General features: G+C 42.4%; 1 protein-coding gene across 2 annotated transcripts in view; it reads left to right on the top strand.

Moving 5' to 3' along the window:
• Positions 1–13,615, top strand: part of SCARA5 (scavenger receptor class A member 5) — a 98,159-nt gene extending 84,544 nt beyond the window's left edge. For both annotated transcript variants that reach the window (XM_039346015.1, XM_039346014.1), the window contains 2 exons: positions 1,670–1,867; positions 12,967–13,615. In XM_039346015.1, coding sequence (XP_039201949.1) covers positions 1,670–1,867; positions 12,967–13,103 — 335 coding nt within the window. In that variant the 3' untranslated portion in view covers positions 13,104–13,615. The remainder of the gene's footprint in view (positions 1–1,669; positions 1,868–12,966) is intronic.
• Positions 13,616–13,988: the final 373 nt, after the last annotated feature.

The following is a 13,988-nucleotide window of genomic DNA, read 5'->3' as shown; positions in this document are numbered from 1 at the left end:
TACTGTGTACATACTGAACATTTTTTAAAAGTATGCACTTTTGTCCATGTATGGACATTAAACAATAGATCATGAGGTCTTTGGAGCCAACCTAAGCTTGATGTAACTGCAAGGACTCGTGGGACTGGGTTGTGGGCTTGGGTAGGTGTAACTTTGACAGTCAAACACATCCATGAACAAAGTCAGGCCTTCAGGCATCTGTTAACAATTGACAGTTCCTGCCTGTACTTAACTAGCCCTTGAGCTGCACTTCTAGGAACAGTCAGGCCAAGCAGGACACTTCTAAACCTGAACCCTGGTTTTGTTCTGAATGAAATCCATTTGGTATTAAGCCAAACATGAAAAAAGTGTATTTCCTCCCAGAACATTTTGTAGTACTGGTTAATATTCAATTCTGGGATGTTTCCACTGTATATATCAGTCTGGAGATAAAACTGCATAAAACTGCTGTTCTGGCCAGGGAACTATTCCACCAGGAATGCATTTGTCTTCACCCCACAGCTAAAGCCTGTGAATATGATTCTGGAGTAAAGAGCAGCTGTTGCCAGAGCTGTAACTCTTTAGCCTTTTCAAGACTGTAAGATATTGCTACAGTATGTCTCCGAGTAAGTGCTGTCATTCAGAACAGGGGTCTCCAACCTTGGCAACTTTACGACTTGTGGACTTCAACTCCCAGAATTCCTCAGCCACCATGCTGGCTGAGGAATTCTGGGAGTTGAAATCCACAAGTCGTAAAGTTGCCAAGGTTGGAGACCCCTGAGAAAGAAGCAACTGACAGAAACCATCAGTGATGACAGCTTGTTGGGCAGAATCTGGAGGAAATGTAGGAAAGGCTTGGCTATTTTACTTGCCCTGCAGTAGAAGTTACAAGAAGTAGACGCTGGAAGAAAGTGGATTGTCTTGTCACTTCTGTTCAGTTGAGCAATCTCAGAGGTTTGTTGTTTGGGCAGTGTAATACTGGTAGTCCTCAATTTACAACCATAATTGACTGTGGAATTATGGTTGTAATCGGTTAAGAAGATGATTGTTAAGTTTGTGATGATTGCCATGTTTAATTAGATCACCAAGTGACTGTGCCTGAATTTATTATCTTTTTGTAGCAGTCATTAAACAAATGCTGCAGTAATTAAACAAATGCAGTTTAGCAATGGGAGTATTTTTTCACAAACCAATAGTAAATGCCGGAAACTGGCAAACAATGCCAAAATTGTGGTCATGTGACTGCAGGATGTTGCAAACATCTGTAAATGCAAGCTGACTGACAAGTTCCCAAAATAGAATCATGTGACCATGGGGGAGGAGTATTTGCAGCCATTGGAACTCCAGAACAGGGTTGTAAGTAACATTTTGGAGGCCCGTCATAACTTCTAATGTTCTCTAAGTAACCATGTGTTAAGTGAGGACTACTGGTAAGGGAAGATTCTCAAACACATCACCTTCAGATCTTAAAGAAAAGATAGATATGAATATAAGAACAGACACATTGATTATGAATTTTGTCAAGAATCACTTGGATTGATTGCATTAAACCACTGAACAGTTTTATTTACTTCTTTAAGGTGGTACTTAGAAATACTTAATGGTGTTTCTACAATATTTCACCAGGATCGGTAGCAGAAAATCATTTTTAATCCTGTATATTTACTTCCCCTGATTCATGACTGCACAGCTCTTACTTTGGAAGAGGGAATTATCCGCTTGATGAATGGCTCTGGTCCTCATGAAGGGCGAGTAGAAGTCTTTCACGATCGACAATGGGGAACTGTGTGTGACGATGGATGGGACAAGAAAGATGGGGATGTGGTGTGTCGGATGCTGGGTTTCCGAGGCATTGAAGACATTTACAGAATGGCTGCATTTGGACAGGGTAAGAAAATAAATACATTCCTGAGATTAAATAAGTTACACTGATGATAGAACACACCCCAGGAAACTGATCCAAAGAATTTAATGTAAGGGTGTTAACGCAAATAAAACAAATACTATGTAGCGCCTTTATTGTAGGATGTTTTTCAAATTGGGCTATGTGACAACTTGAATAGATTTCACTAGATTCAGAGGGGACTAAAAAAAAATCTAATGAACTCAGACATCTAATCTTGGCTCAGTGCTGTTTTTCAGAAGCATCCATAGCAGGTTTTCTAAGATCCAATGGTAAGTCTTGTCAGCTGATGTTCAGAAGCCCCATTCCTCATTGGTCAGGGCTTCTGGAAATTTATAATTATTGTTCCTTAATAGTTAGGTTTTGCAGCCTGAAGAGTTCCACACTTCCATTCATTTTTTTGGAGAAGTTTTCTGAGAATATGTTGCCTGCGACCTACCAGATAGGGTTGTTTGTTGGATAAATCCAGGATCATAAAAAGATGATGGTGATTTTATAGAAATGTCCATGTAGGGTTCTTTGGCAACAATACAGAAGTAGGTTTCTATTATCTTTGGGGATGTTTTCCAACTTCTCTGTTCCTGAGAGTTCATAGAAGACCTATCCAAGTACTCACTAGGTCCAATTCTGCTTAGACTTTTCAGCTCACAGTTGTTTAGTTAGCACCAAAACAAAAAACTCTGCAAAATAATCTGAACACTTCAGAATGTATAAGAAGTGCCAATTCAATCTCCAATTAAAGGGAATTCATCAGGACTAGATGACTGATGACTCAGAATGACTGAATCCATTCAACATATTAAGCATATTGGGCAAATAAAACTAGGGCTGCTCTGGGCTGGACAAATCTGGAGGACCATCAGAGGACAGTAGAGAGGCAGAAAACTCAGTCCCTTGGTTGAGATCAACTGAGTCCCTGGGTTTTTCCATTCCATGATCTGCAACTTTAACAAAAAGCAGGTGCTATGGTAGCCTCTTTCTGCCAGCTTTACCAGATAACTCTGCCAGCTTTACCAGATAACCAGTTAAACATGACCAGATAAGCTAATTCTGCTTTATTGTAAAGTACATTAACAGAATGTGGTAAGTCTGAGAGTACAGTTCTCCCACCATTTTCTTTATAGCCCAAGAAACTAGAGAGAATCCCTTCGTGAACCTCTTGCCCTACGCACTATCCAGCTACTGGCTATGCTCTCTCTTACCTGACCATTCCCTATTCAGCATCTCTTCATCTCCCAACTTCAGTCCCAAGTACCTTTATACTTCCCTGCTGCCCTCATCTTCACAAAACCTCTCCACTACAGCTATCAAATCTTGGGTAGAAAAAAAAATCAGATGAGGGGTTATTTCAGTTCATATTTCACGGCAGCTAAGATTTTGAGTTAAGAGTTTTTGTATCTCTTTGCTACATTGTCTAGTGGGCATATAGATTTTTGCAGCCCCAACATTTTTGTAGGCCAATTGTGGGGTCAAAAGAATAAAAGAATAATAGTACAGAATGAAGGATGAGGCAAAAAAGGAAAAGTTCCCATGCTACTATCACATCTCTAATTCAAGACCCGGTTGTCTTAACAGCAATAACTGCAGCAACCTACACTTACAAGAAGAGCTCTTAGAGTTTCTGTTGGTTTTTTGGTAGATTGCCCTTAACTGCTGTCTACTTCTCTTCACTCTTCACTCTTCTCTTCACTCTTCACTCTTCTCTTCACTCTTCACTCATTTCCTTCCTGACTGAAGAAATGGGAAGAGAATTAGGAGTATAAGAGTATAAGGAGTATAAGAATATCTGATAGATGTTATCTCAGAACCACTGCACCATATCTTTCATAAATCCTGGAGCACCGGGTAAGTACCTGAAGATTGGAAAAAGGCTGATGTAGTTCCCATTTTCAAGAAAGGGAAAAAAACAGACCCAGGAAACTACAGACCAATTGTTTAACATCAATACCTGGGAAGATCCTAGAAAAGATAATTAAAAAATAGATCTGCAAACAATTAGAAGCAAACAAAGATATAACTAGTAGCCAGCATGGGTTTGTTAAAAACAGATCATGCCAAACCAATCTTATTTCATTCTTTGATAAAGTGACTAAAGTAGTACACCAGCGAAAGGCTATGGATGTAGTATACTTAGATTTCAGTAAGGCATTTTATAAAGTAGACCACAGCCTACTCCTTGGTAAGCTAGAAAAAGGTGGAATAGACAACATCACCACCAGATGGATATGTAGCTGGCTGGCAAACCATACTTAACGAGTAGTCCTCAGTGGCACTACATCCACATGGAGAGAAGTAACCATTGGGGTACCACAAGGTTCCATCTTAGGCCCAGTACTCTTCAACATCTTCATCAATGACTTAGATGAGGGAATTGAAGGGGAACTCATCAAATCTGCAGATGACACCAAACTGGCAGGAGTAGCCAACATCCCAGAAGACAAACTCAGGACCCAAAAAGATCTTGACAAACTTGAACAATGGGCCCTATCCAACAAAATGAGTTTCAATGTGCCGAAAAGCAAAGTTTTACATTTAGGCAGGAAAAATCAAAGGTACAAGTATAGATTGGGTGAGACCTGGCTTAAAAACAGTAACTGTGAGAGGGACCTTAGACTCCTAGTGGACGATCACTTGACTTTGAGCCAGCAGTGTGTAGCAGCAGCCCAAAAAGCTAATACAATACTGGGTTGTATAAACAGAGGCAAAGAATCAAGATCATGCGAAGTATTAGTACCACTTTATAAAACCCTAGTAAGACCACATCTGGAATACTGCAGCCAATGTTGGTCACCATATCACAAAAAAGATGTTGAGAGTTTGGGAAAAATTCAAAGAAGAGCAACTAAGACGATTAAAGGTCTGGAGACTAAAACATATGGAGAACGGTTGCAGGATTTGGGAAATCTAGAGAAAAGAAGGACTAGGCCAGACATGATAGCAGTATTCCAGTATTTGAGGGGCTGCCACCCAGAAAAGGGGGTCAGTTATTCACCAAAGCTCCAGAGGGCAGGACAAAAAACAATGGTTGGAAACTGATCAAAGAGAAAAGCAACCTGGAATTAAGGAGAAAGTTCCTGACAGTGAGGACAATTAACCTATGGAACAGATTGCCTCCAGAAATCTTGAGCGCTCCATCACTGGAGATTTTTAAGAAGAGGCTAGACAGTCATTTGTCTGAGATAGTATAGGTCATGGGTCAGCAACCTGCGGCTCTGGAGCCGCATGCGGCTCTTTGAGCCTCACCTGCGGCTCCGGAGCCTCCTCCACCATTTGCAGAGAGAGAGAGACAGAGAGGCATTTGTGCTTCCCTTCTCTCTCTCTCATGTGGACTTGCCCCCTCACAGGGCTCTTGATTGGCCCTGTGCCCAGGTGCTCCACCCCCTGGGAGAAGCGCAGCCTGGGTGCCCCACTCCCTGGGAGAAGCTGGCCCTGTCGGAGGCGCACGTGGACGTGGAGTCGTGCGGGGAAGCCCTGGGATCCCCGCTGGGAACGGCCCGCCAAAGGCTCCACTGAGCGGCCCAGCGGCCCAAGGGAGAGCAGCCCCTGTGATCCCCAGCCAGCGTGACTGTTGGCCCCGTTGTCCAGGAAGGCACGCCGCAGTCCCAGCTGGCAGGAAGGAAGAGGGAGATGCAGCAATGGTAGGAGAGGAGAGCCTCCTTCTGGGGCCTGGCGCCGGCGGCGGCTTCCTTGCCCTCCTCCTCCTCCTCCTCCTCCCCCTCTCCTTCTTCCTCCTGCTGCCCCATGGGCAGCTCAGGCGGGCGCCAGGGCAAGAGGGGGACCTGCAGGGGCTAGCTGAGCCGGCAGAGGGGCTGGTAGGGACCAGTCAGGCAGAGCAGCTGCAGCACCATGGCCAGGGCCAGTGGCCCACGCAGCACCATCCCCCACCGCAGCTACTTCAGATGGGCAGAGAGCAAGGCCGGGCAGCGCAGAGTCCCGGCTGGGGTGGCGGTGGTGGCTTCCTCGCCCTCCTCCTCGCGTTCTTCCTCCTGCTGCCAATGGGCAGCTTGGGCGGGCGCCGGGGCAAGAGGGGCACCTGGGGGAGTAGCCGGGCCTGCGGAGGGGCTGGCAGGGGCTGGTCAGGCAGAGCAGCCACATCATCGCGGCCAGGACAAGTGGCCCACGCAGCACCATCCCCCGCCGCAGCTACTTCAGATGGGCAGAGAGTGAGGCTGGGCAGCGCGGAGTCCCAGCTGGGGTGGTGGTGGTGGCTTCCTCGCCCTCCTCCTCCCCTTCTTCCTTCTGTTGCCCCCTGGGCGGCAGTCCCAGCTGGGGCAGTGGGCAGCGCCAGCATTGCTCCCTGGGCAGCCGTTCGTCCAAGTGACTGAGGTAGGCAGCGCCGCCCTGCTCCGCTCTCATTTCCCCAGACCAGAGTTGGGGCCACTGCCTATCTCAGTCACGCAGACAAACGGCTGTGTAAACAGCACCAGATGGCTCCGCCGCCACCGCTGGAGATGAGCTTGAAGGAGAGGCCGCCTACTCCCACCTCCTGTGGAGCAGAACTGCTGCTTCCTTGCCCTCCCAGCGAAAGAACCCCAGAGAGGTGGAAGACATCCTTTCTCCCACTTCCACTTCTCATCTTCTCTTTTCCGAGCATCCCTCCCAGAGTGAGCCAGAAGTCTCAACTCCAGCCTCCCGCAGCAGGCTGAGATAGGCGAGCCCACAGCTCCTTCTCCCCGTCGGCCTCTTCCTCCGCTCCCTGGGAACCTTCGTGCCAAAAGGCAGAAAGAAGAAAGTCCCAGAGAGGGAGACCGTGGGGTGGGGGGCAGAGCAGTCTTTTCCGAGGGGAGGAGAAGCCAGGATGGAGCTGGACAGGGGCAGAGCCAGTGCAAGTCTCGCCTTAGGCTCCACTCTTTAATCAAGCCCCCTGTTCCATGAGCATGCGCGTGCATTATGTGGCTCCCAGTTTTTTCTTTTCTGAAGAAAACGTGTCCAAGTGGCTCTTTCAGTGCTTCAGCTTGCCGACCCCTGGTATAGGTCCTCCTGCTTGAGCAGGAGGCTGGACTAGAAGACCTCCAAGGTCCCTTCCAGCTCTATTCTATTCTTCAAGGTTACAGTATCATATACGGCCTACAAAGATCTCTTGACCAAAGAGATACAGGACACGTTCACTCTGCTAGCTGTCATTTGGTGTGCTCAGCTCAGTTCAGCTCAGGTTTGCTTTGGGGCCCAGAGAGCTTTAATTATTCCCCGTTATAAAAACGTTCAGTTAATAAAAGTTTCACTCCAAACCTGGCATGTTTAAGACATTATACCGAGCCGAGGTGGCGCAGCAGTTAGAGTGCAGTACTGCAGGCCACTTTAGCTGACTGTGTTCAGCAGGTCAGCGGTTCAAATCTTACTGGCTCAAGGTTGACTCAGCCTTCCATCCTTCCGGGGTAGGTAAAATGAGGACCCAGATTGTTGGGGGCAATGTAAATATAAATATACATTGCTTACTGGTGTACACCGCTTAGAGAGTGCTTGCACTTAAAGCGGTATATAAGTCTCATAAATAAATAAATAAATAAATTCACAAATTGCTTTATTTTTGTAAGTTAAGAAAAACAAGACACTTGAGATTGCAATCCATTGCACAATTCTAAACGTCAGTGTAGTGATGCTCTAATATTACTCATGTTTTTCTAAATGTCCCAGGTTATGAGAAACAGGAACTGGGGAAAAATTTTACAAGTTCCCAAATTTAGATGAAGGTCTCTCATAAATGTTTAACTGCATAAAGAGGTTTTCCCTGTGGTGCCTTTGTAGCTGATGGGCTGGCACTGCACATGGGTTTGAGGGGATCAAGAGGCTACCCTGGCCCTCTTTCCAGAGAGAGGGGCGCACAAGAGGTATTGGAGGGAAATTGTTCCACACAAACCCTACTGAGTATCATCAGAATAAATCCCATGTGATGGAAAAGGAGGTGTCCTGGTTGGATCCATAGCATAAAGCAATGTTAGCACCACTCCACTGTTTTTTATCGCTTTTTTTTTAGAGAAGGAAAATGTTCTTATTCACATATTTCGATATTCACATGACCAGCTTGTAGAAATATGTTTAGGGATGTGATCTATCTCCAGCCATTTTATTGTTTTCAACCAGTATGTGTGCTTGCATAGGAAAGCAAATTGCTTTCCCCATGGCTGTGTTCACAAAATATGCTTAATCATGCCAGAGTAAGAGCTGGTATATACATTTCCATGACCTACCAAGCTTGGTTCATTTTAACTTTGCTTAGGTTTTATGTGGCTTAGCCTGTTGTTTAAATTCAATCTCTTCAGCTGGTTTATAGTTCAATGGATTATGCAAGTCATGAAAATTAAATAGGTTGTTGATAATCAGAAAATGGATGGATGGATGGATAGATGATAGATATTCTGAATGTCAATACAGAGAAACTAGTTTTACCAAGAAGTAAAGCCTAAATATAATTGAGGTACCTATGTACTCCCCTTGTTTAGTCTACTAAGGATGGATTATTAAGATTACAAGAAATCTATTGTTAGCTGTTGCTCGTAAACACAATTAATGTGTTTTTACATAATCTTGATTCCTTCCTGAGAGATACCTATGTTAATTTACTATAGCACAAACTAGCAACAACTTTCCTGAACTGAAGGCTAATTCTAGCATCTCATGGTGCAGAATTTGGTCCAGAAACATCTGTTGATCTTTCAGGCAACTTAGAACAGAAAAGGACTACAGGGGAAAGTATTGGCTGTCCTCCAGCTGTTTTTGGAGAGATATTTCCCAAACTTATAAAATTCTGGTGGATAGGTTTGCTATTTTTCTGGTCACTTGCTTAGAAGGGGAAACGGGCAGAACTTTTCCTTGTTTTACCCAATTTCCCAGTCCATAAACTTTGCAAGTGGGTGCTTCAGAATTCCATGGGTTACCCAAAATAGCACTGCTTCACTCTATTTACATGGGCTATTTCTCTTCCGATGGCATGTCAGGCAAAGATAATAGGTGAAGGCAGCTGCCACATTACTTTCTCACAGCAGCTGAAACTATCAAACTATTGATTTGAACATCAGTTGGTATACCAGAACACCAATGTCTTTATGTATATAAGGAATCCATGTAAAGCTTAAGGTGTATCTCTCAGAGCAATCAGGCTTTATATGGCAAAATTCTTTATTCTAAACCTGCCAAAATCCCAATTTGCAGAATATATTTCAAAATAGTCAACATTTTTTATTTTGCAAAACAAGGAGAGTGTTGTACAAATTGAGCTTCTCTATCTTTAACTGTAGCAGGAAGCAAAGGGGACAAAGTATTTTTCACTGATACCCATACAACCTTACCAATTCTCTCACTCCCCCTCTATCTGAGTGCTGGAGGTCTGGGTATAGTTCCTGCAGATAAAAGAGTCCCACCCAAGCAGGTTATAGTGCCACAGTGTGATGGAATGTTGTTCAGATTCCCAGGAGCATGGGAGTGCATTCCAGAAGAACAAGAGACAACACAGTTTAGACAATTTATGTGAGAGAAAGAGGGTGAAGATAGCTTCTCCCCAATAGTTACCAGAGTATATGTTTTATGGTGTAAGGTCTGCTTTACTTTTGGCTAATTATCTGTCTGTAGGTAAGGAACAGTAAAGGTACCTGCTTAGAAGAATCTCAACAGGTATTTCTTGTTTTTTAAAACCTGGCACACGGTTTGTTTTTGGATGAGGAGATGCCTGGAATCTGGACAGGCAGAGAAGGAGACCCCTCTTTCCCAGGGACAAAGTTTTAACTGAATGGCTGCAGTTTTTACCTTCATATCCGGGATTAACTGTCCAAATAGTTTTAAAATCTGCAGTTACAGCTTACAAACTCAAAGTAGGAATGATCAAGGAAATGGTTTTCATTTTACTAAAAGCAGCAACATGCAGATTTGAGTATAGGTTGAACTTAATTTTACATAAAATTGCGTGGCTGAGTTAGCCATCTGAGCAAAAGAAATAAACAGGGAATAGGATAGGGATATAAAACTACTCAAAGCTGAGCTAACAGTGCTTCAAAGAAATAAAGGATATCCCCATGACTAACTAATATTCTCAATCAACTTTTACCTTGCTGTTTCTAATACTCCCATGGTATTTTAGGTTTTGGAATTTAATTCTTAGGTACAGTTGCATATAGGTTTTCTCTAGATTCTTGTTTCTTGCAGACATCATAAGATGGGAGCCATATTGCTCTATGATTGCCCAAAATCAGGAGGAATCTGGGAATAGCTTTTCAGAGTAAGACATTTAATTAACAGGCATAAGTTTTTTAATAAGCTGTATTTCACTTCATTGGATGCATGAAGTGATTAAACCAGCACCTCGTCCTTGCTAAGATTCTGTATCAGTATAGCTGTTCTCCTTCTAATGAAGGGAACTGTAGTTCATGAAGCTTATGCCTTTGAACAAAATGTGGCTGTATCGTGACAGTCCTGAAATATTCCCTCAACTGGCCACTCAAAACAAGAGTCCCATTAATCCTCTGTAGTAAACATGGCTTTTCTACCAATGGTAATCTGTCATATCAGGCAGCCTTTGAAATCTAGCATGATATTTGCTGGATAAATAATTGTGCCTGGTCCAGCTGTAGTTCCAAACTTTGCTGGGTGTTCCTGTTATTGTTATGTACAATCTTTCCAGCTCTACCTTCCTTTGATGCTTGAAAACTTGTTCCCTTTGGACCCACCAAAGCCAAACTGTGCTTTTTCTGGCTGGGATTTATTCTTGTTATCCACTTTCTCCAGAGAGCTTTTTACAGAGCCCTGAACTGTATGTAGAATCTCCTTTATAGTTAGTGAGTCAGAGGCTGGAAAAGGGAGAGTCCTGACTCATGTCTTCCAGGGAATTGGAAAGGCTGGCATTGGCCTGGGATAAGATCTTTCTGTTAGGCTATGAGGCGGTCCTATCCTAAAAAACATTGAGGGATATTCAGAGATGACTTTTAGCATCCCAGTAACAGATCTCTGAATATCTTCTGTGGTTTGGCCTTGGTCCTATTTATGCAGCAAAATGACACAAGCCACATGTGGCCTGAAGCCAAAGCAGTTTGGACATGAAGGATCTGCTGGAAACCAGTTGGTGAAGCAATGGAGCATTTTGCTTAAAATTATCTCAGAAAAGCTCATTTTTAGAAATGGTTATTGAAGATACCCATTTTAATTTTTAGAACTGCAAGACAGAAAGCAACTTTCACAGTATTTATATACATTATTTATCTACACAACCTTGCTGTGCTGCACACAGAGTGGGATTGTGCTTTTAGATTCACCCCTGCCATGGCTCATCTATTATTTTATATCAATGTATTGGAACAGCTTGTTCACAAAAATAAGTAGCTCTTTGCATGTAGAAGGCTATACTGTCTATGGGATTCCCTCTCAAGCTTTGTTCCTTTGGCTTTGTTATTTGCTCTTAAGCAAATAATCAAGTAATAAAGGTATTTTTGATTTTGGTCTGTTTTCTGCTAATACTAAGTTTGTGTTGGGAATACTGAAGTGCTTCCACATTGAAAGGATTGACCAGTGACAACACCGCTGCCTAGGGAACACCCAGTTGGGGTGCTCCTATCATATCCCCATTAAATTGCTTCTGAAGTGGTGCCTATTTATCTACTCGCAGTTGATTAGGTTGTTATTATTTACATGATGGCAGCCTTAAAAATGCTTACAAATGGTATCATTGAGTTGGGCGAACTTGTGCATCCTGAGTATAGGTCAGGATACATTGCTTGTATCTCCAAGCTGTTGAGATACATAGAACAGTATGTTGACTTGTAAATCTCTAGATTAGATACATAGCTTGCATAGAATGGTGTAAGCATGACTGGGGTCAAATTTGGTTTGATTAAGTTTATGGCAGACTGATCAAAATGTGCCAAACTGACTGACATTGTCCGAATCATTAGCAAAGAATGCTGCATTTGGTATGGGGGTAGTCAAGGTTGGTAATTTAGTCTAATCCTTCCTTATCTTAGTAAAAACAAAATGTGTATTTGGCAGATTATTCCTAAAAGGAATAGAATATATGAAATAACAAATGAAAGAAAGATAATATTTTTATACCACTCAGTATAACTCTAGGCAATTTACAAAAGGCTTTAAAATTAAAACCAGAATAAAATAAAATATCCAAGTTAAATATAAAAATAGCTGCCCAATCATGAAACACTCCAGAATGCTCTAACTTGGAATGCCAAGTCAAATAGATAGATAGATACTGTAGATAAACACTCTAGATGGACACTCTAGTCTAGACAGATGGATGGCTGCATCATAATTCATGGGTTACACAAAATGGCACTGCTTCACTCTATATGGGATATTTCTCTTCCAATGGCATGTCAGGCAAAGAGAAATAGGTGAAAGCAGCTGCCAAATTACTTTCCCACGGCAACTGAAACTATCAAACTATTGATTTGAACACCAATTGGTATACCAGAACACCAATGTCTTTATGTATATAAGGAATCCATGTAAAGCTCAAGGTGTATCTCTCAGAGCAGTCAGGCTTTATATGGCAAAATTCTTTATTCTAAACCTGCCAAAATCTCCATTTGCAGAGTATATTTCAAAACAATCAATATTTTTTATTTTGCAAAACAAGGAGAGTGTTATACAAGTTGAGCTTTGCTATCTGTAACTGTAGCAGGAGACAAGGGGACAAAATGTTCTTCACTGATCCCATACAATCTTATCAATCCTCTCACTCCCCCTCTATCTGGGTGCTGGGAGTCTGGGAATGGGTATAGTTCCTCCTACTTTTATATTGAACTTGGATAGTTATAAAAGTAGCTGCCCAATCATGAAACATCCTAGAATGCTCTAACTTTGAATGCCAAGTCAAATAGATAGATACTACAGATAAACACTATAGATGGACACTGTAGACAGATAGATGATAGAATGTCTGATCTCCTAACAGAATGAATAGAAAATGATGGCTGGCTGGAGAATTTGGGGAATTGAAGTCCAAATGTCTTAAAGTTGCCAAGGTTGAGAAACACAGATTTAGGTTTTGCAAAGTGTGAATGTTCTCATAGCTATTGCAATTTGATGCAAAAATGAAAGATTATTGACCATTGCAACCTAATGATTCTATTCAATTCTTCTCCCAGGGAAAGGACGGATTTGGATGGATGATGTGGCCTGCAAGGGAACAGAAGATAGTCTTCTCCAATGTAGCTTTTCCAGCTGGGGAAAAACAAACTGTGGGCATGCTGAGGATGCTGGAGTGAAGTGCTTGAGACAGTGATAGGACAAATTTGACAACCAAAGAGTGAACAAAGGACTTACTGGAGAAGAAACTATGAGATCTCAGAGGTTGTTAGAATAGCAGATACTGTGCTTTCTTATTGCCAATGCTATCAAAAAGGAACAGCCCAACTTCTGCCTTTATATGTCTCAGGTGCTACAGTAGAAACTACTGTAATTTTTCTATCCCACCTATAATGCTACGGGGGGGGGGGGAGGTGCCATTTCATCCTTTTCCAACTTATATCCTCCACTTTTCTTAATGTATACAACAAAGTTACAAGAAGCCAAGCCATTTAAGGCTTCCATTCATTACATAGAATTTGAATATCAAAGGTTGCTGAACATATTATTGCAAGCTATGTGTGATGCAGCCCTTAAACCAGCGGGACAGCTCTGGAGCTGAAGATACGCTATACAGGGAGAAGTGGAGCAGCTACAGACATAATAACCTGTTTGCTTAGCAAGCTGATGATTATTGCATTCTGAATAATAAAAATATTTGAGATGTTCTGTATTTCTCTGTGTTGCATAACAAAAAAAGTTTCTTCCTTTTACAAAGCTATATAGGATAGGAGAGGGCCTACATATGAAAGAGTATAGTACTTAGCATAACAATAAGAGCTGTACTGTAATTATAAAAGACAGGAATAGAGCTCTTGGTGTTTATGTACATGCTGAAATGTACAATTCTTTTGTCAGGGAAAAAGATGATAGTTCATGCTGATAGAGCATATATTGGGAATTGCATGATATTTGTGGTACAATGGCAGTATACATGAGCTCAAAACTGTCAGTGGCCAGTGGAAATGGGCCCCCAGAAGTCATTTTCCATAGACTGCAGAATTATACTGAATCTAGAACAGGGATAAACCTAACATTTAAT

This window comes from Crotalus tigris, unplaced genomic scaffold, assembly GCF_016545835.1.
Source record: "Crotalus tigris isolate CLP2741 ecotype Arizona unplaced genomic scaffold, ASM1654583v1 scf7180000017987.690289119674:8195010, whole genome shotgun sequence".
Taxonomy (NCBI): Eukaryota; Metazoa; Chordata; class Lepidosauria; order Squamata; family Viperidae; genus Crotalus; species Crotalus tigris.
The sequence above is the reverse complement of the archived record's forward strand: the minus strand, read 5'-3'. Positions and strand labels throughout refer to the sequence as shown.